The sequence below is a fragment of the Haliotis cracherodii genome, unplaced genomic scaffold, assembly GCF_022045235.1.
Source record: "Haliotis cracherodii isolate W230 unplaced genomic scaffold, xgHalCrac1.p SCAF_3, whole genome shotgun sequence".
In the NCBI taxonomy this organism is placed as follows: Eukaryota; Metazoa; Mollusca; class Gastropoda; order Lepetellida; family Haliotidae; genus Haliotis; species Haliotis cracherodii.
In genome coordinates, this window is record NW_027266286.1 from 40,886,780 (window position 1) to 40,913,226 (window position 26,447).

General features: G+C 45.3%; 1 protein-coding gene across 1 annotated transcript; it reads left to right on the plus strand.

Annotated features, from left to right (window-relative positions):
• Positions 1 to 1,566: 1,566 nt before the first annotated feature.
• LOC139474409 (sialate O-acetylesterase-like) lies at positions 1,567 to 25,860 on the plus strand. Its single transcript, XM_071257422.1, has 9 exons — positions 1,567 to 1,966; positions 7,955 to 8,301; positions 9,186 to 9,324; positions 10,913 to 11,111; positions 12,375 to 12,493; positions 13,306 to 13,445; positions 14,277 to 14,434; positions 22,134 to 22,314; positions 23,241 to 25,860. The coding sequence occupies exons 1-9, from the start codon at positions 1,828 to 1,830 to the stop codon at positions 23,529 to 23,531; spliced, it is 1,713 nt and encodes a 570-aa protein (XP_071113523.1). The 5' UTR covers positions 1,567 to 1,827; the 3' UTR covers positions 23,532 to 25,860.
• The last annotated feature ends 587 nt before the right edge of the window (positions 25,861 to 26,447 follow it).

Here is a 26,447-nt window from a genome sequence, read left to right on the forward strand (position 1 = left end):
AAGCAGGCGTAGTGTTCCACTTTGAAGATACATGTATTTAAGGCTTGGCAGCGAGACAGATTGTAGGAGAACATCTTCCCTAGGCAAGTGAGTTAACTGACTATAAAACTCCAGTTTCCACCCTTGCCGAACTAGGCTGGAATTTCCAGGTTCGATCGTAAGGCCACCAGTGGCTATTATGAGTTTTGTCCCTTCTATATCCCTCCAATTGACCAATCAGATTCCAACTCTCGTATCACTTGCATTTTCAAACAAAATGGCGGCGCCCTGTCAAGACGATCTGATCGATAATCAAGATTTATATTGTAATAAAACTGGTCTTACCTCGCGAAGTGCATCAAATCACTTGAGCATCTTCATTAAAAACATGAACGGATTTGCAAAATATCTGTCGACGCCCAGTTAACGGTACATATACTTTGCAAATCCTGCAGTCGACCGAAATCAGCACGTTGAAGTCCATGTCAGCAAACCGGCGGTGTAGCACCAAACGCAAATGCTTACACTTTGAAATTACAAAAAAAATAATTCACACAAAAGAACTTTAGTGTGTTCTTCTTTCAGCCGTTTGTTATAGTTACCAGACTCGTTAGTTCAGCCAAAATGTAACTCCGGAATTCAAGCCTAGTTCGGCAAGGGAGGAAACTGCATGGACTATTAAGGTCAGTTATCGCCCTTGCCCCAGGAAGATGTTTGGCCAATGGCCGGACATATATTATGTTATCAGGGAATCAAAGAATGCTGAATAACTGAATGACATCGCTCGTGCAGGAGATATACTTGTCACACCTTAAGGAGGGAATAAGTACACTGCCTTTGATATTTAAAAGATCTATTTAGCGTGGTTCAGGTTTGAGGTTCGGTGTCTTATGGTTGTAAGCTGTCGTTCAGCCGAGTAGCTTGCCTATTGTTTTGACCATATGAAGTTCAATGCAGTTACCACACATTCATAGTTGCTTTAAACCGAGCTGCCTGGGTAGGTATATAGGTAATATTGACTTAGTGAGTTTGGTTTAACGCAGCCTTGAACAGTATTTCAGATTTATCAAGGGCTGTCAACTTGTAATACCATAATATCTTCACTGAAAAGTAACATATCTATGGTCCATAGTTTATAAATATAATAAATGTAGATATGTTACCTTCATAATATAATCTATAAAATCTTGAGTGAATCTTACACTTACACGGGCGTTTTTAAAAGCAACAAATTTCATTTATCTAGTTAACTTTACTCTAGATATTTTTGACATTTTAATATTTTTACGACAAAGATCTACTTACCTGCAATATGACCATAAGAAACTGTACAAGTTTATGGATAACAACTTCTGGGTTATTTCATTTTGCGACGTTACGATGTAGATTCTAACACCGCCATCAAGCTATTTACTTACCGACTTCTAGAATGCCAATCAAACTGTATAATGATCACACTGCTGAGTCAGGAGCGTGTTATTTTTGTCTGACCTGTGAATAAGTAACCCGTCAACTTGAGAGACCGATAGTGAGAATTGTTCGTAGATTTTAGTAATGGGAGGTAACTCTAACTTACGAACCCTCACATTGATAACAATAACATTGGTCACGAGGGTTTGTATTTTTAACTTTGCTCAGTTCAGTCTCTATCTGGATCTATATACAGGAGTGCTAAGTATTTAGGAATACTTTATTCATCTGCTATTGCCAAATGTAGATGTGTCATCGCGGGACTAACTTAATTGACCGAGGCTTCCGCGTTCACCTGTTGAGCTGTTGAACTGTTCTCCTGCTGAGCTTGAGTTGAAATACTTTACTACGGTAGCGAAAACAGGTTTAGCAAGAAAGATGGGGTCGATTGATTTCCTAGTCCTACACTGCGTGTTTCTGTCGCTGCTTTTGTTGACTGCTGCTCAGGCAGTAGAAGAACATTTTGAGCATGAAGATGAAATCTACGGAATGTTTCAGAACGGATTTCCGAATGACGGTAAGGGACTTGAAATGAAAGTAACTTTTTGAATGCTCTGGTACATTATGATTGATAGTGATACAGTAGAGCACATGGGTCATTCAGTGCTAGTGTGTACATTGCATACTATAGTATGACAGAGAGTAGCTACTGTCTGCAACAAATCAACACAATAATGAACAATGTTTAAATCACTGTAAATGTGTACAGTATGCAGTCAATCCAGTACCGTATGTACTCAAATGCAATCTTTCTTCAATCATTGTTTTTATTTTATCAAGAACATTATTAGAATATTCCCCAAGATTTTTTTTTGTTTATCGTTTTTATTATGTGTTACAAATAAAAGTTGTACTATGCGAGCATATATATAGTAGATCTACATCCTTTATTCATAATATATGATATGTGAAATGTGAAAACACCATCGGCACACCTTAACCATGTTAAGCCTAATTTAAGCATCTTGCTTCAATAAACGCTCCCCGACCAACTTCTTGACCAATTGATAAGTATAGACTTTATAGGCACCCCCTTCATGGACCAAACATGTACAAGATTGTATATTTCCTCCTAGTCCTATATATATTAGATATGTTTCAGAAACAGCAGCGAAGAAGGGGTATGTTTCATTGCCCATGAACTTTTATCTAAAATATTTCATTGATGTTTGAACTAAGTATGTTCACTTCCGTTCGATCTCTCTTTGACAACAAATTTAACTCAGTGTTTAGTTTTATTAAGTCACCAATTTTGGTACACAATGAAGCCATGTTTGTTTACAGTTATAGAAGTGCTAATACTTTGAGCAGTGTGTAATTAACGTTTTGGGAACATTATCGAAAGGTTTTTGAGCAAGTCTGCTTCACAAACTGAAAGCAGTTCCTGCTGGGTGACTTCATTTGCATATTTAATAGTGGATTGGTTTAATGCATCTTAAACTTGCAGGTTATGTGTTGGATCCTCCAGAATAGTAGGGTTGTGAACCCCTCATCTTCAGTCAAAAAAGTTGATAACGTGTGTAAACTACGATGTGCAAATATCTAAAAACATAATACCTTTCTGAGTACAACCCCGATCCTGCATGATAATTTTGTAGTTACATAAATTCATAACATGATATGATATTCAGTTTAAGCCAGTCACTGGTACCATTCATCAGTTTTGGGAGCTGGCCTAGTTGCCTAGGCAGTGCTCTTCTATGCAGTAATGTGTCTTAATGATCCATTGGTTTGTGTCCCCGAACTGCCCTGATTATTCAAGCTGACATGACCCAGCTGTGTCCCATCGGTCATCCCTCCCACATCTTGCTGACATGACCCAACTTGGTCCCATCGGTCATCCCTCCCACATCTTGCTGACATGACCCAGCTGTGTCCCATCAGTCATCCCTCCCACATCTTGCTGACATGACCCAGCTGTGTCCCATCGGTCATCCCTCCCACATCTTGCTGACATGACCCAGCTGTGTCCCATCGGTCATCCCTCCCACATCTTGCTGACATGACCCAGCTGTGTCCCATCGGTCATCCCTCCCACATCTTGCTGACATGACCCAGCTGTGTGCCATCGGTCATCCCTCCCACATCTTGTTGACATGACCCAGCTGTGTGCCATCGGTCATCCCTCCCACATCTTGCTGACATGACCCAGCTGTGTCCCATCGGTCATCCCTCCCACATCTTGCTGACATGACCCAGCTGTGTCCCATCGGTCATCCCTCCCACATCTTGCTGACATGACCCAGCTGTGTGCCATCGGTCATCCCTCCCACATCTTGCTGACATGACCCAGCTGTGTCCCATCGGTCATCCCTCCCACATCTTGATGACATGACCCAGCTGTGTCCCATCAGTCATCCCTCCCACATCTTGTTGACATGACCTTACTGTGTCCCATCGGTCATCCCTCCCACATCTTGCTGACATGACCCAGCTGTGTCCCATCGGTCATCCCTCCCACACCAAGCTGACATGACCCAGCTGTGTGCCATCAGTCATCCCTCCCACATCTTGCTGACATGACCCAGCTGTGTCCCATCGGTCATCCCTCCCACATCTTGCTGACATGACCCAGCTGTGTCCCATCGGTCATCCCTCCCACATCTTGATGACATGACCCAGCTGTGTCCCATCAGTCATCTCTCCCACATCTTGCTGACATGACCCAGCTGTGTCCCATCGGTCATCCCTCCCACATCTTGTTGACATGACCCAGCTGTGTGCCATCGGTCATCCCTCCCACATCTTGATGACATGACCCAGCTGTGTCCCATCAGTCATCCCTCCCACATCTTGCTGACATGACCCAGCTGTGTCCCATCGGTCATCCCTCCCACATCTTGTTGACATGACCCAGCTGTGTGCCATCGGTCATCCCTCCCACATCTTGATGACATGACCCAGCTGTGTCCCATCAGTCATCCCTCCCACATCTTGCTGACATGACCCAGCTGTGTCCCATCAGTCATCCCTCCCACATCTTGTTGACATGACCCAGCTGTGTCCCATCAGTCATCCCTCCCACATCTTGCTGACATGACCCAGCTGTGTCCCATCAGTCATCCCTCCCACATCTTGATGACATGACCCAGCTGTGTCCCATCAGTCATCCCTCCCACATCTTGTTGACATGACCCAGCTGTGTGCCATCGGTCATCCCTCCCACATCTTGATGACATGACCCAGCTGTGTCCCATCAGTCATCCCTCCCACATCTTGTTGACATGACCCAGCTGTGTCCCATCAGTCATCCCTCCCACATCTTGTTGACATGACCCAGCTGTGTCCCATCAGTCATCCCTCCCACATCTTGCTGACATGACCCAGCTGTGTCCCATCGGTCATCCCTCCCACATCTTGCTGACATGACCCAGCTGTGTCCCATCAGTCATCCCTCCCACATCTTGTTGACATGACCCAGCTGTGTCCCATTAGTCATCCCTCCCACATCTTGCTGACATGACCCAGCTGTGTCCCATCAGTCATCCCTCCCACATCTTGATGACATGACCCAGCTGTGTCCCATCAGTCATCCCTCCCACATCTTGATGACATGACCCAGCTGTGTGCCATCGGTCATCCCTCCCACATCTTGCTGACATGACCCAGCTCTGTCCCATCGGTCATCCCTCCCACATCTTGCTGACATGACCCAGCTGTGTGCCATCGGTCATCCCTCCCACATCTTGCTGACATGACCCAGCTGTGTGCCATCGGTCATCCCTCCCACATCTTGCTGACATGACCCAGCAGTGTCCCATCAGTCATCCCTCCCACATCTTGATGACATGACCCAGCTGTGTGCCATCGGTCATCCCTCCCACATCTTGCTGACATGACCCAGCTGTGTCCCATCGGTCATCCCTCCCACATCTTGTTGACATGACCCAGCTGTGTGCCATCGGTCATCCCTCCCACATCTTGATGACATGACCCAGCTGTGTCCCATCAGTCATCCCTCCCACATCTTGCTGACATGACCCAGCTGTGTCCCATCAGTCATCCCTCCCACATCTTGCTGACGTGACCCTGCTGTGTCCCATCGGTCATCCCTCCCACATCTTGCTGACATGACCCAGCTGTGTGCCATCGGTCATCCCTCCCACATCTTGCTGACATGACCCAGCTGTGTCCCATCGGTCATCCCTCCCACATCTTGTTGACATGACCCAGCTGTGTCCCATCGGTCATCCCTCCCACACCAAGCTGACATGACCCAGCTGTGTCCCATCGGTCATCCCTCCCACATCTTGCTGACATGACCCAGCTGTGTGCCATCGGTCATCCCTCCCACATCTTGTTGACATGACCCAGCTGTGTCCCATCGGTCATCCCTCCCACATCTTGTTGACATGACCCAGCTGTGTGCCATCGGTCATCCCTCCCACATCTTGCTGACATGACCCAGCTGTGTCCCATCGGTCATCCCTCCCACATCTTGCTGACATGACCCAGCTGTGTGCCATCGGTCATCCCTCCCACATCTTGCTGACATGACCTTACTGTGTCCCATCGGTCATCCCTCCCACATCTTGTTGACATGACCCAGCTGTGTGCCATCGGTCATCCCTCCCACATCTTGCTGACATGACCCAGCTGTGTCCCATCGGTCATCCCTCCCACATCTTGCTGACATGACCCAGCTGTGTCCCATCGGTCATCCTTCCCACACCAAGCTGACATGACCTGCACCCAGATGTTTTCATGTCACTCAATTGAAGTAACATAAAATTTATCAAACAATAATGTATTAATTGTATGGTGTCATATGTTCCAAATAGGAAAGTACACAGCATTAAACACTGTTACTTCAAAAGTACACTGCAGGGTGGTAGCATCACAATTCACTAATGTATCAATAATATTGTTACACCTGAGGTTGTGGCACACGATACAAATACATTCATATATCAATTCATGTTTAAGTGCTGTATCGATTTTCAAAGTGCAATATTTACAAAGTTTAGCAATAGCCCTTCCTGACAACTGTAGGGGCAAGTGTTAACTTACTGCCTGTCATGAAAAAAAGCTAGATCTGATTGCATAATTATATGAGCACGATAACCACGATAATAGGGCTGGGATGAGTCCAAATTGACCACCCGGGTACCCAACCCCCTATTACCGGACCCTACCCGGACACCCGGTGAATGTCTCAAGCAACAGGAACAAAATGTCTGGTTGGGAATTGTTTGATCAGAGCCCTGGAATAACGTATTTAGCACCTACCCGACCTGAGTACCCGAGTTTCCTGTCCTGGCCCAACATGTTAAGAAGAAGCCTAATCTAACCAATCTACATGCCATGTAGAGACCGTCACTTAAAATCAGCACAAGATAAGTAACAAGATATGTATCTTACCCCGATCTGTATCGATACATGAAGTATTTGTATCCTGAATACTGGATGTATGCATGGATGAGTGTAGGGTAGGTGGTTGAGCACAGTCAACGTGCCAGGTGCTTAAATCACATCAGACATGTTTCAGTGCAAAGCATATCTGCTGCCTGTTACCTGTCCATTGTGAGAAGTTTGTCTGACTTGGCAGAAACACAAGTAAAAGTTGTTTTTTTCTATTGTCACTTTATTTACACGCAGATGGTAAGTATTAAAGAATTAAAACACAATATTGTGGTTATGGGGGTGGTTATTAGGGAAAGTCCAGTAATAACATCATTTTAGGTAATATTAAAATATACCTTTGGTTGGAGGTATCATTTAAGACAAGATTATTTGTATCAATCCAGGATTCGTGTGAGGAATCACAGTTGTGCATATATGCCTCAGGCCCAGAAAAAGTGTCAACTGATAAAATTGGAAATGAATATTGCCCAATTCAGAGTATTATAATTTAACTCTATCATGTATGAATGTCTCATCTTTGTAATGGTGATTGTATTTCACTGATAACATCATACAATAAAGGGAAAATGACTTCATACATAGTTTTTGATCATTGTAATAATCAATTTGTCAGCCTTGAGCACTTAGTTTTTAATGCCAGATACATTCCTGATTTAAGATGCTAATATCCACTTCAGAATTAAAATTATTTTAGGGGAGACTAGGAAGTAGAATGCTGGGTACACTTACAAATGCTTTCTGATGATGATGTGTTAGTGGCTGGTGCTGCAAGTAGAGCAGGTCATACTTACCCTTTTCATGAACCGTTTAACATGAATGCCCCACTCAAACTCCAAGCCGACCAGTCCTTGTTTTAACCCCTTAATGCTGAGTGCCAGGCAGGGTAACAACAACTTAAGTACCATCTAGAATGTCTTTTGGTATGACACAGGCCAGGGATCAAACACCGGACCTTCCACTCTCCAGGTGGATGCTCTACAACCAGACCACGGAGGCGGTCGTGTCATTACTGAATTTCATTGATCCATTCATACAATGTTCATCATCATTTTGCCTTTTACTCCCAAAGGAATCTCTTTTGGCAGATAATTGAGACAAATTATTTTCTACCATAGACATATTATATTTCTTTGTTTTGCAGTTACACCTCAAACTTATCCCTCTAACTTCACATTTGCCTCCTACTATGGGAATCACATGGTTCTACAAAGGGCACCGAAACAGGCAGTCATCTGGGGGTACTCACCAAACATCGGAGAGGTCATCAAGGTCAAGGTGGAAGGTCAGGAGACAGTGTCAGCCACAGTTTACAAGGACAACATCTATGGTGTCGGCATCTGGAAGGTGACCTTGCCCCCTGTGTCCCAGCCAGGACCGTTTACAATCACAGCTTCATCAGCCTTGGAGGCAATCACCCTGACTGATGTCCTGTTTGGGGATGTCTGGATCTGCTCAGGCCAGTCCAATATGCAGTTTACTGTCAACAGGGTATATTGTCAACTTTTTTAAATAAGTGTGTGTCTGTGCGTATGCTAGTGTGTCTCTGTGTGTGTCTGTGTGCATATGCTGGTATGTCTCTGTGTGTGTGTGTGTGTCTGTGTGCATATGCTAGAATGTCTCTGTGTGTGTCTGTGTGCGTATGCTAGTGTGTCTCTGTGTGTGTCTGTGTGCATATGCTAGTGTGTCTCTGTGTGTGTCTGTGTGCGTATGCTAGTGTGTCTCTGTGTGTGTCTGTGTGCGTATGCTAGTGTATGTGTGTGTGTCTGTGTGATGCAAAGTGAGAGAAGGATATTTTTCAGTGAGTGAGCGTAAGTAAATGCAAAAAATTGTTGTGTTGCAGTTTTTTAATACACATGAGAATCTAATATTCACTTTATTATCCACTATTAGCTGTTAAAAGAAGCTGTGTGACCAAAAGACATTAAAAAATGGTACTTGTTGTTACCCAGTCTGGCGCTCGGCATTGAGGGGCTACAACAATGACTGGTCGGCTCGGAGTCAGTACACTGTGTCTGAGTGGGATATTCATGTTAAACTGCGGCATGGTATCTCAATGGGCTTGCACTATAAAATCAGCATTAGTTCGACAAGTACAAGCAGCCACACACACACACACACACACATATGTATGCACGTCGTTATATAAGTGCAATGAACACGACATTAAACCTCTTTCACCTCACCTGACCAACACTGGTAGCCTGTTTTGTCATTATTTTTGTGACATATATGTTTGTGCAGACAAGTGTATTTGTACTAACCTTACAACATTTGAGTAAGTAAACTTTGTAAACTATGGATTGTATGATTACAGCAAGAACTGACATAAATTAGGGATCAGCCCTGAGTATGTTTCAGCATTCCTCTTTCAGATGTACAACGGAACAGCTGAAATAGCTGCCGCAGCCAACTTCACCAACATCCGACTGTTTAGTGTCACTCTCAAGTACAACCCCAATGCAACTCTGGACCTTCTTGCTATAAATGAAGGATGGTCCCTGCCCAGCAAAAGTAAGTAACAGTTGGCCATTCAGTGTTGGAGTCGATTCAGATTAATTTGGATGTAAATAATAAATATTGGGCCAAGTATCAGTTGCCAATATAAGCTCAGCTTAGCATAAACTTGGTGTGAAGGAAGATGTATCGTTTACAATAGTATTAGTGTCATGTCATAGGTCGCAGTCCATAGGTCAATGTGTGATCTTGTAATACGTCATCCTTATTGCTATTTGAATATGATGTCATTCGAGAGATATGTGGCCTCCATGTTGGCTAAAGTGGTGTACCAAAAGAACACAGAATAAACCTAGTGTTACAAGCAACAAAGATGTCTTGTTTCCATATCAACATTACGTTCTGGCGTTGGGGATACCGGTGAAGTATTTGAAATGTCAACAAATCTCCTATCTTTCTCAAGTTCTCAAATTTTGATGTGCAGACGGATGCAAACACAGGAACGCTGTGAACAAAATGGCTGTCTCGATTTAAACGTTTGTTGGTGGCTTTGGATATTGCCGCTGATTCCCAAAGACATGTGTTGTTCTTGGACCAAATGTGGATGAAATATTTGACACATGAGAAGGCACAGGTAATGATGACGATCATTAAACTGCCCAAACCAAACTCACTGAATCTTTCATACTGGTTGTCAATACCGCATTTGAACTGTATTATTTTCGAAATACAAACAGCATGATGGAGAGACATATTATACATGTTTGGGGCACCTCCGAAATCTTGTCTTTAATAACATTGATAAGGAAAATGCTGCAAAAATTGTTCTCAGTTTCACATCGCAGAGCTTGAATTAAGTGAATTTCAGGCTTCTGATGTGGAAAAGTCGGTAGTCAAAATCTGTAAGTTTTGTGTCCTGTGGAAGAAGTAGAAATAGATACCAGGGACAAGAAGAAGATTATTTGTATACCGTTGTTGATGCACACTTAATCAATTCAGCTACATCTAAAAATCACCTGTGAAATCTGTAGACATTGCTGGAAAAGAAATTCCTGTCATTTTTTACTCTGGAGTATCGTGTGAAATTATGGATCAAAATACTTGGGATGTGCTCAAGGGAGATGAATGTGGTTTAGGAACACTAACTGATGCCAAATACAGATTGTACTTGTGTGGGTCGGACACAACTTTGTCAGTAATTGGTGTTGTTAAACTACCAATGATACATGGGGATTTGAACCCCAGACTTACCCTGATTATGATGCATGGACTTTGGGCACCATACAATGAGTCTCACTGGGTTTCCTCCATAAGCAAGCTGTGATGTCACTGAAAAGAGGCGTTAATCCCAACTATCTCACCCATGCCCATACATGGCCATCTGGTCAGTGTACAAACAGATCAACTATTTGGAACATTGCGGTTTCCATAGCTGTGTCCTTGGGGAAGGTTTCAGAGATTAGATACATCATGTATACCCATAAACCCACAGTTTCTGACTTGCGAACTGTTGCAAAAGAATTAAGGGAACCTTAAGTTTACAATAATTATCCAGTCAGAGAATAATCTATATTATAATGCATACTTCAACACAGAAGCAAGTATGTGAAGTTCCTTGTGTGACTGTTGTGGTGTCTACTTGCAGAGAGCCTGGTGGACCACACTGGATCTGTGTACTTCTCGGCTGTCTGCTGGTTGTATGGCAGGCTCATGTACCAGGAATTCGGATATCCGATTGGATTGATTGACACATCATATGGTGGAACACCCATCGAGGCCTGGTCTTCAAGAGATGCCTTAGCCCAGTGTGGAATCCCTGCCACGGACATTGTGGATTCATACATGTACGTAGCCCTTAGCTGTGGATTCCAGATTAGAATTGGTCACCTATGAGATGACATGATGGATCAGTTGGTTCAGCTCAGTGATTGTGTGTCATGATACCACCATGGCATGGATCATTGCTCATAATATCAATCACTGGTTTGTCCAGAGTTGGTTATTTATGGACGACCATCATATGGCTGGAATATTGCTCAATGTGGTCAACAAATGTACCAATTGTCGTTCTTCGAAACAGAATATTAAATGTTGTCTTTGTGTGCATCATTGTTTAAAAAGATACATATTGAAGCAGTGTTCAAAATAGCTGCAAGACTTAACTGTAATGTCATGTGATTATTTACAATGTGGTACAGCCCTATGAGAATGCTGGGACAAAATTTGTCTGAAGTACGTCATACCTCATCTAAAAACATTTCCAGAGCAATTTCAGTGCTCAGAGACTGTAGTAGTTCTCCTACTTTGACCTTCACTTAAAATATTCTCAATATTAGATTGGTTTTGGTAACTGTGCCAAGATCCTTTGTGTCATCCACTGAAATTCAAAGTGCTATTATAACTTCATAACTGATGAATGTGATCTCTCAGGGTAATGGAAAGAGATGTGTAGACTACGTGTGTCTGTCATATCTGTGTCCATCTTCCCAAGGCAAGGGAGTTAACTGACTGTAAAAGTCCAGTTTCCAGCCTTGCCGAACTAGGCTGGAATTTCTGAATTCAATCCAAGCGCGACCAGTGACTATTATGAGTTATGTCCCTTCTATGTCCCTCCTATTGATGAATTAGATTCCCCCTCTCATATCACTTGCATTGGCTTCAAACAAATTGGGAGGCACACAGTGAAGACAGTCTGATCGATAATCAATATCAATATTGTAATAAGATGAGTCTTACTTCGCGAAGTGCATCAAATTACGTGAGAACCTTGATAAAAAACATGAAAATATTAATAAAATATCTGTTGACTCTAAGTTGATGGTACACATGCTTTGCAAATCTTGCAATCAACCAAAATATGCATGGCAGTTTACGAACCGGATGTTGATTTCATTATGCGATTTTGATTGGACTATGCATAGACTCGTTAACGACACATGCTCTAAGATCATACAAAAGATATTCTTAGTAGGCTTCAAATTACTTTTTAAGAAACTCTAAACGTAACGTAAAAATTCACTTTTCTTACCTATTTGCCCACCATATTTGTTACTGAATGTTTTTGTCTCCATACGGCCTGGTCAGATGTATGTGATGCATGTTGACAGTTATGAGTTTGAGAAGACACTGCCAGGCTACACCAACTCTCACACCCCCACCCAGCTGTGGAACTGCATGATCCACCCTCTACTCAACATGACCATATATGGAGTCATATGGTATCAAGGTATATAGAGTTAGGCTCCGTGTTCGTGGAATGTGGATAGATTGTTTGAGTCATCCTCGACTATATTACAATTCCATTCTCTAATGATAAATACTCTGAACCCATTCACCACAGAACCTTAATTTGGGAAGTCACCAGCTCTATCCCTCTTATCACTACCTAAGACTCATCAACTGGAAATGAACAACCAATAAAAATGCCTCTTCTCAATGCTAGTTCAGCAAAATTGCAGGCTTGTCATACAAGATCTATGTAATCAAATCAGGAGACTGCAGGCTAGGTAAGATGCTTTCCTGAGGACTAAAAATGGAGCATTGAGATGTTCTGGTTGCGTTTGAGATGCCTTGTAAGTTGAGTTGAGTACTGATGATGTCTCAACTTGTTTCAGCCAAGAATAGTGTAATTTTATTGGATGTCTATTTTTAGTGTCGTATTCGGTCAACTCAAAGCAAATATTACCGGGATCCACCTCCGGTCCCCCCAATGCCAGTGATTCCTCACCCTATTCCCAGAGTTTCCCCGTTATCCCAGTGATTTCCTACACCCTGATGTCAGTGAGCTCCCACCCTCATCCCAGTCACATGTCCCAGTGGGTTCTGTAGTGTATTCCATTGTGATTAGTGCTGTAGTAAGTAGTACCAGCTGGCTCGCACTATGATGCAGCTGATGACGTCACGACGGACCTCATGTACTGCCGCCATGATAGAAGAATAAACCCATGATCGTATTCCAATGTCTTCCTGGTTTATGGAAACAGACATAGTTCCCAATATGAGAACTATACCTATTTTATCACTATGTCTCCCATGCAGGAGAGAACAACGCCCTGCCCCACGCCAACACCCACAAGTACAACTGCACCTTCCCTGCCATGATCTCAGACTGGAGACTCAAGTTCAACCAGGGCTCACTCGGACAGACTGACAAACTTTTCCCTTTTGGATTTGTTCAGGTAACTGAAACTTCTCCGATGTGTCATTATGCACACAGACTGATATCAGGATATACAGCCATATTGAAATACCACTGTTAGGGCTGGGACAAGTCCTACCCAGGTACCCAACCCCCTATTACCCGACCCTACCCAAATACCTGCTGTTGGTCTCAAGAGTTGGGTACAAAATGTCTGATTGGGAATTGTTTTACTGTTCCAATGGCAAAAAGTATTTAGATGCATGTATAAATGATCTGGTCATGCATACACAGAAGTTGACTGAAGTTGTATCTTTACTCAAAACATATAAAAGTCAGAAGGAATGTGCCAATAGTCAGAAAGATATGCAAACATTAACGATTTGTAGGTAACCATGGATTTTTTTTCTCATTAAACAATAAATCACGTGACTAACCTCGGGTCCGGATAGTCCTATGGGTACCCGGGGCCTACTCAGTACCCACCCAATCCGAGTATCCAAGCTACCCGTCCCAGCCACTGTCATTATTCTGCCCAACGTAACTTCCTGTGGTCGGTCATGTCTCGAATATGGTGCAACATTAAGTCAAGTTCCACTTTGAACAGACAACTATAATAAAGGAAACTTTTTTGTTGCCTTTTGTTGTTTCCATTGGCCTGATATTACATTTTCACCTGAATTTTGACATCTGTGTGCACCAGTATTATGAATGTCACCCCCTTTGTAAACACAAAACTGCAGGAGGAATTTGATTTTAAGCTTTAGATCTTTATTTTGAATTATTAAGATAAAAACTATTTTGGACAGTGTAAAATAATAACTTGAAGTTGAAATGAGCTACATAAATCTCAATTTGTCCTACAATATAGCTGGGACCAAAGAATCCCAACCCTACCTCACGATCTGGGTTCCCGGAGATCCGGTGGCACCAGACCGCTGACTATGGCTATGTTCCGAATCCTAAGATGGAGAAAACATTCATGGCTGTTGCCATGGATCTGGCTGATTTTGGATCTCCGTATGCATCGTGAGTACACTTACATTGATATCAATATGCTTAATGCCTCAGTTCCATTTGCTCTACGGCTAGGACACGGCGACTGTACCTTGCGGCTACCCTGTGTAACAGTAGCGTCAGTTTTGGCTCACGGTGGACGTATGGTCTCCCTGCAGCTACCTTGCGGCTGCCCTGTGTAGCAGTAGCGTCAGTCTTGGCTCACGGTGGACGTATGGTCTCCCTGCAGCTACCTTGCGGCTGCCCTGTGTAGCAGTAGCGTCAGTCTTGGCTCACGGTGGACGTATGGTCTCCCTGCAGCTACCTTGCGGCTGCCCTGTGTAGCAGTAGCGTCAGTCTTGGCTCACGGTGGACGTATGGTCTCCCTGCAGCTACCTTGCGGCTGCCCTGTGTAACAGTAGCGTCAGTCTGGCCGCACGGTAAACGTATGGTCTCCCTGCAGCTACCTTGCGGGTGCCCTGTGTAGCAGTAGCGTCAGTCTTGGCTCACGGTGGACGTATGGTCTCCCTGCAGCTACCTTGCGGCTGCCCTGTGTAGCAGTAGTGTCAGTCTGGCCGCACGGTGGAGGTATGGTCTCCCTGCAGCTACCTTGCGGCTGCCCTGTGTAACAGTAGCGTCAGTCTTGGCTCACGGTGGATGTATGGTCTCCCTGCAGCTACCTTGCGGCTGCCCTGTGTAGCAGTAGTGTCAGTCTGGCCGCACGGTGGAGGTATGGTCTCCCTGCAGCTACCTTGCGACTGCCCTGTGTAGCAGTAGCGTCAGTCTTGGCTCACGGTGGACGTATGGTCTCCCTGCAGCTACCTTGCGGCTGCCCTGTGTAACAGTAGCGTCAGTCTTGGCTCACGGTGGACGTTTGGTCTCCCTGCAGCTACCTTGCGGCTGCCCTGTGTAACAGTAGCGTCAGTCTTGGCTCACGGTGGACGTATGGTCTCCCTGCAGCTACCTTGCGGCTGCCCTGTGTAGCAGTAGCGTCAGTCTTGGCTCACGGTGGACGTTTGGTCTCCCTGCAGCTACCTTGCGGCTGCCCTGTGTAACAGTAGCGTCAGTCTTGGCTCACGGTGGACGTATGGTCTCCCTGCAGCTACCTTGCGGCTGCCCTGTGTAACAGTAGCGTCAGTTTTGGCTCACGGTGGACGTATGGTCTCCCTGCAGCTACCTTGCGGCTGCCCTGTGTAGCAGTAGCGTCAGTCTTGGCTCACGGTGGACGTATGGTCTCCCTGCAGCTACCTTGCGGCTGCCCTGTGTAACAGTAGCGTCAGTCTTGGCTCACGGTGGACGTATGGTCTCCCTGCAGCTACCTTGCGGCTGCCCTGTGTAACAGTAGCGTCAGTCTTGGCTCACGGTGGACATATGGTCTCCCTGCAGCTACCTTGCGGCTGCCCTGTGTAGCAGTAGTGTCAGTCTGGCCGCACGGTGGAGGTATGGTCTCCCTGCAGCTACCTTGCGGCTGCCCTGTGTAACAGTAGCGTCAGTCTTGGCTCACGGTGGACGTATGGTCTCCCTGCAGCTACCTTGCGGCTGCCCTGTGTAGCAGTAGCGTCAGTCTTGGCTCACGGTGGACGTATGGTCTCCCTGCAGCTACCTTGCGGCTGCCCTGTGTAGCAGTAGCGTCAGTCTTGGCTCACGGTGGACGTATGGTCTCCCTGCAGCTACCTTGCGGCTGCCAAGTGTAACAGTAGCGTCAGTCTTGGCTCACGGTGGACGTATGGTCTCCCTGCAGCTACCTTGCGGCTGCCCTGTGTAACAGTAGCGTCAGTTTTGGCTCACGGTGAACGTATGGTCTCCCTGCAGCTACCTTGCGGCTGCCCTGTGTAGCAGTAGCGTCAGTCTTGGCTCACGGTGGACGTATGGTCTCCCTGCAGCTACCTTGCGGCTGCCCTGTGTAACAGTAGCGTCAGTCTTGGCTCACGGTGGACGTATGGTCTCCCTGCAGCTACCTTGCGGCTGCCCTGTGTAACAGTAGCGTCAGTCTTGGCTCACGGTGGACATATGGTCTCCCTGCAGCTACCTTGCGGCTGCCCTGTGTAGCAGTAGTGTCAGTCTGGCCGCACGGTGGAGGTATGGTCTCCCTGCAGCTACCTTGCGGCTGCCCTGTGTAACAGTAGCGTCAGTCTTGGCTCACGGTGGACGTATGGTCTCCCTGCAGCTACCTTGCGGCTGCCCTGTGTAACAGTAGCGTCAGTCTTGGCTCACGGTGGACGTATGGTCTCCCTGCAGCTACCTTGCGGCTGCCCTGTGTAACAGTAGCGTCAGTCTTGGCTCACGGTGGACGTATGGTCTCCCTGCAGCTACCTTGCGGCTGCCCTGTGTAGCAGTAGCGTCAGTCTTGGCTCACGGTGGACGTTTGGTCTCCCTGCAGCTACCTTGCGGCTGCCCTGTGTAACAGTAGCGTCAGTCTTGGCTCACGGTGGACGTATGGTCTCCCTGCAGCTACCTTGCGGCTGCCCTGTGTAACAGTAGCGTCAGTTTTGGCTCACGGTGGACGTATGGTCTCCCTGCAGCTACCTTGCGGCTGCCCTGTGTAACAGTAGCGTCAGTCTTGGCTCACGGTGGACGTATGGTCTCCCTGCAGCTACCTTGCGGCTGCCCTGTGTAACAGTAGCGTCAGTCTTGGCTCACGGTGGACGTATGGTCTCCCTGCAGCTACCTTGCGGCTGCCAAGTGTAACAGTAGCGTCAGTCTTGGCTCACGGTGGACATATGGTCTCCCTGCAGCTACCTTGCGGCTGCCCTGTGTAGCAGTAGTGTCAGTCTGGCCGCACGGTGGACGTATGGTCTCCCTGCAGCTACCTTGCGGCTGCCCTGTGTAGCAGTAGCGTCAGTCTTGGCTCACGGTGGACGTATGGTCTCCCTGCAGCTACCTTGCGGCTGCCCTGTGTAACAGTAGCGTCAGTCTTGGCTCACGGTGGAGGTATGGTCTCCCTGCAGCTACCTTGCGGCTGCCCTGTGTAGCAGTAGCGTCAGTCTTGGCTCACGGTGGACGTATGGTCTCCCTGCAGCTACCTTGCGGCTGCCCTGTGTAACAGTAGCGTCAGTCTTGGCTCACGGTGGACGTTTGGTCTCCCTGCAGCTACCTTGCGGCTGCCCTGTGTAACAGTAGCGTCAGTCTTGGCTCACGGTGGACGTATGGTCTCCCTGCAGCTACCTTGCGGCTGCCCTGTGTAACAGTAGCGTCAGTCTTGGCTCACGGTGGACGTATGGTCTCCCTGCAGCTACCTTGCGGCTGCCCTGTGTAGCAGTAGCGTCAGTCTTGGCTCACGGTGGACGTATGGTCTCCCTGCAGCTACCTTGCGGCTGCCCTGTGTAACAGTAGCGTCAGTCTTGGCTCACGGTGGACGTATGGTCTCCCTGCAGCTACCTTGCGGCTGCCCTGTGTAACAGTAGCGTCAGTCTTGGCTCACGGTGGACGTATGGTCTCCCTGCAGCTACCTTGCGGCTGCCAAGTGTAACAGTAGCGTCAGTCTTGGCTCACGGTGGACGTATGGTCTCCCTGCAGCTACCTTGCGGCTGCCCTGTGTAACAGTAGCGTCAGTCTTGGCTCACGGTGGACGTATGGTCTCCCTGCAGCTACCTTGCGGCTGCCCTGTGTAGCAGTAGCGTCAGTCTTGGCTCACGGTGGACGTATGGTCTCCCTGCAGCTACCTTGCGGCTGCCCTGTGTAACAGTAGCGTCAGTCTTGGCTCACGGTGGACGTATGGTCTCCCTGCAGCTACCTTGCGGCTGCCCTGTGTAGCAGTAGTGTCAGTCTGGCCGCACGGTGGAGGTATGGTCTCCCTGCAGCTACCTTGCGGCTGCCCTGTGTAGCAGTAGCGTCAGTCTTGGCTCACGGTGGACGTATGGTCTCCCTGCAGCTACCTTGCGGCTGCCCTGTGTAACAGTAGCGTCAGTCTTGGCTCACGGTGGACGTTTGGTCTCCCTGCAGCTACCTTGCGGGTGCCCTGTGTAACAGTAGCGTCAGTCTTGGCTCACGGTGGACGTATGGTCTCCCTGCAGCTACCTTGCGGCTGCCAAGTGTAACAGTAGCGTCAGTCTTGGCTCACGGTGGACATATGGTCTCCCTGCAGCTACCTTGCGGCTGCCCTGTGTAGCAGTAGTGTCAGTCTGGCCGCACGGTGGACGTATGGTCTCCCTGCAGCTACCTTGCGGCTGCCCTGTGTAGCAGTAGCGTCAGTCTTGGCTCACGGTGGACGTATGGTCTCCCTGCAGCTACCTTGCGGCTGCCCTGTGTAACAGTAGCGTCAGTCTTGGCTCACGGTGGAGGTATGGTCTCCCTGCAGCTACCTTGCGGCTGCCCTGTGTAGCAGTAGCGTCAGTCTTGGCTCACGGTGGACGTATGGTCTCCCTGCAGCTACCTTGCGGCTGCCCTGTGTAACAGTAGCGTCAGTCTTGGCTCACGGTGGACGTTTGGTCTCCCTGCAGCTACCTTGCGGCTGCCCTGTGTAACAGTAGCGTCAGTCTTGGCTCACGGTGGACGTATGGTCTCCCTGCAGCTACCTTGCGGCTGCCCTGTGTAACAGTAGCGTCAGTTTTGGCTCACGGTGGACGTATGGTCTCCCTGCAGCTACCTTGCGGCTGCCCTGTGTAGCAGTAGCGTCAGTCTTGGCTCACGGTGGACGTATGGTCTCCCTGCAGCTACCTTGCGGCTGCCCTGTGTAACAGTAGCGTCAGTCTTGGCTCACGGTGGACGTATGGTCTCCCTGCAGCTACCTTGCGGCTGCCCTGTGTAACAGTAGCGTCAGTCTTGGCTCACGGTGGACGTATGGTCTCCCTGCAGCTACCTTGCGGCTGCCAAGTGTAACAGTAGCGTCAGTCTTGGCTCACGGTGGACGTATGGTCTCCCTGCAGCTACCTTGCGGCTGCCCTGTGTAACAGTAGCGTCAGTCTTGGCTCACGGTGGACGTATGGTCTCCCTGCAGCTACCTTGCGGCTGCCCTGTGTAGCAGTAGCGTCAGTCTTGGCTCACGGTGGACGTATGGTCTCCCTGCAGCTACCTTGCGGCTGCCCTGTGTAACAGTAGCGTCAGTCTTGGCTCACGGTGGACGTATGGTCTCCCTGCAGCTACCTTGCGGCTGCCCTGTGTAGCAGTAGTGTCAGTCTGGCCGCACGGTGGAGGTATGGTCTCCCTGCAGCTACCTTGCGGCTGCCCTGTGTAGCAGTAGCGTCAGTCTTGGCTCACGGTGGACGTATGGTCTCCCTGCAGCTACCTTGCGGCTGCCCTGTGTAACAGTAGCGTCAGTCTTGGCTCACGGTGGACGTTTGGTCTCCCTGCAGCTACCTTGCGGGTGCCCTGTGTAACAGTAGCGTCAGTCTTGGCTCACGGTGGACGTATGGTCTCCCTGCAGCTACCTTGCGGCTGCCCTGTGTAACAGTAGCGTCAGTCTTGGCTCACGGTGGACGTATGGTCTCCCTGCAGCTACCTTGCGGCTGCCCTGTGTAACAGTAGCGTCAGTCTTGGCTCACGGTGGACGTATGGTCTCCCTGCAGCTACCTTGCGGCTGCCCTGTGTAACAGTAGCGTCAGTCTTGGCTCACGGTGGACGTATGGTCTCCCTGCAGCTACCTTGCGGCTGCCCTGTGTAACAGTAGCGTCAGTCTTGGCTCACGGTGGACGTATGGTCTCCCTGTGCGTCATCACTTCAAAGGCCGTACAGCAGCCGCAGGTTTTAAAATACGGCATGCGGCTACCCTTACATATGTGACTGCTACAGTATGTTACCGTGGGAATGCTGCGGTGGCCCTATAATTGCTATTAGCTATAGATATTTTAGACCCAACGGCCGCCGCGGCAAATGTGACTGAGGCATTATCTGACTCCTATCTTCACTCCAATAATATTTACAACAGTTCACTGTCTATGATATATTTCCTGTCTAAACAAAGTTTTTGAGGGGATTCATGGATCAGGTTCTGTCTGTGCATCATGTTTTATTTCTAGAGCTTATAAGCCATTCCATATTACTTAATTTATTAAGTAATATTAATTTATTAAGTAATAAGTAAACAACTTGACCAAAGATACTGACTTGACATACATGTTCCCTCCATGATGAATGACACCCCAAATTGTTAAAGAGATCATGGCAACCATACCGAAAATCTGTTGATTTCCTTTACTCAACCATATTGGTACAAAATGTAATAAATTTTGGTACATGTATATAAGGTAGTAGGGAGCAACATATCTGTTGCGATATTTTACTTTTTTACCTTGATTTAATCTTTGAACTTACTGAAAGCTGAAACTTCTTATAGACGTTACTCAGACATTCTTGTTTAAAAATTAATGTTTTGTTGGTATTGGGGCTAACCACATATGTTCCGTTGTTTAAGTTATTTTAAACTTGAGTTTTATTTGACCATTGCACCTTGACCAGGCTCCAAAATTCTCTCAATTTCCTTTCCTTGTGCTGTAAATATAATCGCACTGGACCAATGAAACTGGGGAGCTGAACGTTGGCATGTATGTTCTTCTGCTGATGACATCATATATTGTTCCAATCATCAGATTTTAAGTTCAAAGTATTCATGTACAAGACATCAAATCTAACAGCAACTTTTGTTAGGCTTAAAAAAATTAAAGAAATGGCTCTCAGGCAATGGCTTTTGAAAAATATAGTGCGGGTGGCCAGCCGGCCCTTTTTTTCGTTGACTGTTTTACCAAATAAACATTTGTGTGCAGTCACCTTGGGAAGGGCTCCCTACATAAATGTATTCCTTGATGATTAAAATACTGGAATACAGTATTTGGTGCTGTTGTACAACCAGTGTGTGCATAATACACACATACAATGAGCTTTGATTTTACTTCACAATGCAAAAACATTATTGTGGGCTCACAACACTGGAAGAAGCATGTCGACAAATCCGTACTGAAGTACGCAAGTTACTCCTATTATTACACTCTCTGGCTATAAAAGTGTTTATTGTGTGTCTGGATTTGCGTTTATATCCATTATATTACTTTTCTTCAAGATTTCATTCAAGTTTGTTGACATTACTTTTGGTGAAATTGTGCATCATCTGATTGGCAAATCACCGTGAACTCGCCTTTAAATGAACATTAAATACAAAGTCTTCGGTCTTCCTATCAATTTTGGTTTCAATTATGATACTGACCATGACATGGATGAAGTGTTTTTTAAATTGAATCACCCATAGAACTGGGAGAAAATGTGTAAACCGCTGATCGCTATTTCTGGTTTATTTTACGAGACAACTACACATGTAATCATATTCTCTGCGTTTGAAACAGTGTCCGCCATAGAAGTTCACAAATACCATTGAATTTGTAAATCATCATATCTTCATAAAACAATAATCATGTTTTTATTGACCAAATTTGCAAACGGCAAAACAAGCACCAAAATATTGCCACTACGACGATAACATAATATTATAACACGATATGTAAAGGGAAGTAACTGCACGCTTATATTGGAGCTTGTTGTTTCTAAGTATTGTAGCATTTCACTGCAAGGGTAATGTGTGTTCAACACCCGGAATATTTAAGGATTTCTTTTGGGTAAATGAAAAAAAAAAAAAATGTGCGGTGGACTTATGTGATGATGCTGCAGTGCCTGAGAAGCAAGATTTTTCTTTTTTTAGTTTTAAGTGGCTTTCTTTGTTGAGATTTTACACTGTTGACTACATATCCAGATGAGCTACAGTGCCTGTAGCAGTATTTTCACATATAATCTTGTTTCTATTTCCCAGGGTCCATATTCGAGACAAGCCTGATGTTGCTAGGAGACTGTACCTCAGTGGACTGCGGGTGGCCTATGGCAAGGATGTCCTAGCTGATGGCCCTCTTCCTAGTACTGTTGTTGATAACTCAACCCAGCTCATCTTGACTTACAAGGAAAAACTCCTGTACCGCAACCTGGAAGGATTCGAGGTGAGGGTGGGCTCAATGTTTACGGAATGTTCAGTTAATCTCGTAAGATCAGTCTCAGGTTTGTCTGATCCAGACTTGATTATTTAGAGGCCGCTGTCATACAGCTGGAATATTGCTGAGGTGGCGTCGAACAACAATCAAACAAAGTTAATGGTGTTTTTACAAGCAGCCTGAACTGAGGGACCGACTTCGTGGTCTAGTGGTAGAGCGTCTGCCTGGAGAGTGGAAGGTCCGGTTCGATCCCCGGCCACACCATCAACAACAATGGTACTTGTTGTTACCCTGCCTGGCGCTCGGCATTAAGGGGCTAAAACAAGGTCGGCTCAGAGTCAGGAGAATGTGTCTGAGTGGGGTATTCATGTTAAACTGTGGCATGGTATCTCAGTGAGCTAGCGCTATAAAATCGGCACTAGTCCGGACAGTGCAGCAGCCACACATACACACGTGCATGCACATTGCTATATATCTTGGACGCAACATAAAACCCCATTTCACCTCACCTGACCTGCACTGAGTGTCTTGTACTGAAACAAAGAAAAAGTAAACACATCATCCGTCGTTCATATCAATCTACACAAAAGAACATGCACAATATTGCAACAATTATAAAACCCATTAAACTACAAAAACTTATCAGTAAAACTTGAGCTTCTCTGGTTGATTAATTCCATGATGTTCTCTTGAAAATGAAATATTACAACTAGTAGCTATTACACAAGCACCATAATGGCTGGACTGACAGAAAGACATGACTCTGCATTACGGTGTTTTGGCAATTGTCAAAAGACTGAATTTCAAATGGCAGCATTCCGATTATGTATGTTAGGTATTTATAGAACCATTTTGAAAGTAAATTGAGAAGAATGCCAAAAATGTTTCTTGTGAACTGAGCTAGTTTTGTTTCACATGGTGAGTTTATGTTTCAGGTACTGTGCTCTGAGCAGGGAACTAGCAAGACATTCTGGACCCCCACCCCCATCCTGTCTGCCCTCCCCACCAGCATCACATTGTACTCCCTGGTGTGTGGGGAGGGGCAGACTGTCCTGGGGCTCAGATACAGCTGGAGGGAGTCCCCCTGCGCCTTCAAGACCTGCACGGTGTACTCGGCGGACAACCCTCTCCTCCCTGGACCTCCCTTCCTGGTGTACCGGAAGATGACTGGGGTAGCCGGGACCGTTCACACGATAGACTGGAACACTCCGACTGCCATTCCTTAAAAAGACCTCCCTTCCTGGTGTACCGGAAAATGACCGGGGTAGCCGGAACCGTTCACACTATAGACTGGAACACTCTGACTGCCATTCATTAAAATGACCTCCCTTCCTGGTGTACCGGAAGATGACCGGAATGGATGGAACAGTTCACACCATAGACTAGAACACACCTAATGTCAATCAAAATTATTACATTAAACAGGTAGAAACAGCTGGCTGGCTTGAATTTTGTAAAGGGTGATAACTCTTATTAAAAAAATACCAAGAGAAGGTAACTCAAATTGGAAATTTGCCATAGTTTGAAGACATGAGTCCTGAGGTTGAAGCACAATATTTATCAGATTGCTGCTTGGCACGGATAATACAATAGAACATTTTTGTACATTATGCTAAGTGTTATTGTGAATCTTTGTTGTTAATATGAGTAAGTAAGAACCTACGGGTTGCTGAAAAATATTTTTGAATTGTATGACATCCTGTCACTGATTATGCCAGTCGTCATAACTTTGATAGTGTTTTTTTGTTATTTGTGTATGAATGATAAATTTTGACTACCATAAGTGACTCTTATATATATGAATGATCAAGTTTGATGTTCATGATTGTTTGAAGCAAAGTATGACAATCATAGGTGTATAAACAATACTGGTTCATGTTCATCATACGTGAATCAGTGATAAAGTTTGATGTTCATGTATTTATGGATGCCAGTTTGTATGTTTTCCAGGCAATGACTTCTTTAAAAAACACCGCTTCTACAATAAGGGAAAGAAATTACCGAGATGAAATAAGTGCAAAAACATCCTTCTGACACCTTAGTCTAAAATTCACTATCTCTTTGTGGTGATTAAAAACAATGATTATGAGTGTTGATGGTGTATGTTCAACATGGTTCATTCCCCAACTTGCTGATTAACACGGTCGTATCCTTCACCACACCACTATATGACTTAATGGGCCAAGGCTTGCACTTACTCAGGGGACAGCAAATACCAGCATTCCAGCAGTGCTTAACTTCCGGTTACCATCTATAGTTGCGCAGTCTACTTCCTGGTGCAGTAAGGGTTAAACCATCTTTCATAATAATAAATCCACATATATTATCACAGTCCAGAGAATCTTCATTGTGTAAAAGACAATTTGTGGGATTTTGTGGGATGTCATTGGTATTGACATGGTTAAGTCATGAAAAAAGATTACTTGTTAAACTATACTAACGAGCGACACATAAAACCCCATGTACCCCGAGTGATCCTGCTACAACGAATTTATCATGCCGACATGTTTTAATGTGACATTGTAAAAGAATTCAAACAACTTCAAAAGTGATAGAAAACAGCTGTTCTATTGAGCTGAGGTTAGCTTGCTATGTCACCTGACTTCCGTTGACTCGCAAAAAGCGTGCGGCTTTTGGCTTTCAAGCGGGGTATAAGGGATTTATTCTCTCTCTCAGAAATCTATGTGCACCCTAATTTGCTTGTGGTGGGGTAGAAGAGATTTATTCCCCCGCTGAGACATTTATTCCCCTCCAAGGCGGGTTACACAGTATTTTATCAAGATCAATCAGACCAATCAGATCTCATCATTCCGACATGGAGGTATGATAATGATGTTTTTCACATCTCATATACTGACAAATATGATAAAAGATACTCAAGAATAAAATATGCAACATGTGTATTAACAGCAATGCGATATGAAATTGATAAGCTCATGTAAACAATATGTTTAATCTCTAACCATTTCAAGATACTCAGCATATCAAATATGAGCAAATGTCTTTTGCAATGTTTATATTTAAACACAATATCCCATTTAAGGTAGGTTGGTGCACATTTTACAATTTGAGTACAAGCAGGTTTGTTATGGTTTTACGAATGCAAAACACTACCTCGCGGTGGTTAATGCTATTTAGTTCATAAATATATATGAATATAGATTTGAGAGTAAGGGAAAATCATTTTGTTTCTATTCAAACATGATTTTTTGCAAACTTATTTATAGAATGTTAACCCATATATAACACCTTTTAATACTTACACATTTTACAATTTGAGTACAAGCAGGTTTGTTATGGTTTTACGAATGCAAAACACTACCTCGCGGTGGTTAATGCTATTTAGTTCATAAATATATATGAATATAGATTTGAGAGTAAGGGAAAATCATTTTGTTTCTATTCAAACATGATTTTTTGCAAACTTATTTATAGAATGTTAACCCATATATAACACCTTTTAATACTTACATATTTTTTACAAACTGTATTAATTTGCATATATTTGTTGATGTATTTTCCTCCACAGACATTGATATTGATACATGTATATTTTTTCACACTATTTTATACCATTTTAAATAAAAAAACCTTTTCTTTGAAAGTGTGTCAAAGATGTTTCATTATTTTACAGTGAGCAACAATTTTTGGTTATAAAATACACTGGAGGTATATTCCCTGTAAGGGGGGTGTTTTTGTTGGAGAATATGTCATCTCTGTTACCAAGGCTAAAGCTCCCCATTATGTTGCATGTCTTGAAGCCTGACTATCACTGGAATCATTACAATGTGTGACCTGCCTGATCTTGTATTTCAAACAAGATGGAGTAGATCGTCACTCATACTATTAACTGTTTCTAGTCTTTGTTGACTTCTTTGTCACTGAAGTTGCTCCCAGTTAGATTCTCTGTTGATGGTTCAAAACTCATCCATTGTCACTGATTTGGGCCAGAAGTTTGAACTAATCACTGAAAGACAATACAACAAAACTTTCTCAAGGAATTATGTCATGTCAGGCAATGTGTCAGGTGACTAGAAGCAGCAGGAGCTCCATCTCAGGATGTTGACATCCTTACCAACAGCATGCCACATCATTTGGCCGACTCTGTGTTACAAGGGCTGCTCAAGACTGCTTCATATCGC

Coding starts and splice junctions, on each gene's coding strand:
- LOC139474409 (XM_071257422.1), top strand. CDS start 1,828: ATGGGGTCGATTGATTTCCTAGTCCTACACTGCGTGTTTCTGTCGCTG. Junction 9,325..10,912: donor ATGGTCCCTGCCCAGCAAAA/GTAAGTAACAGT, acceptor GTCTACTTGCAG/AGAGCCTGGTGGACCACACT. Junction 22,315..23,240: donor GCAACCTGGAAGGATTCGAG/GTGAGGGTGGGC, acceptor TTTATGTTTCAG/GTACTGTGCTCTGAGCAGGG.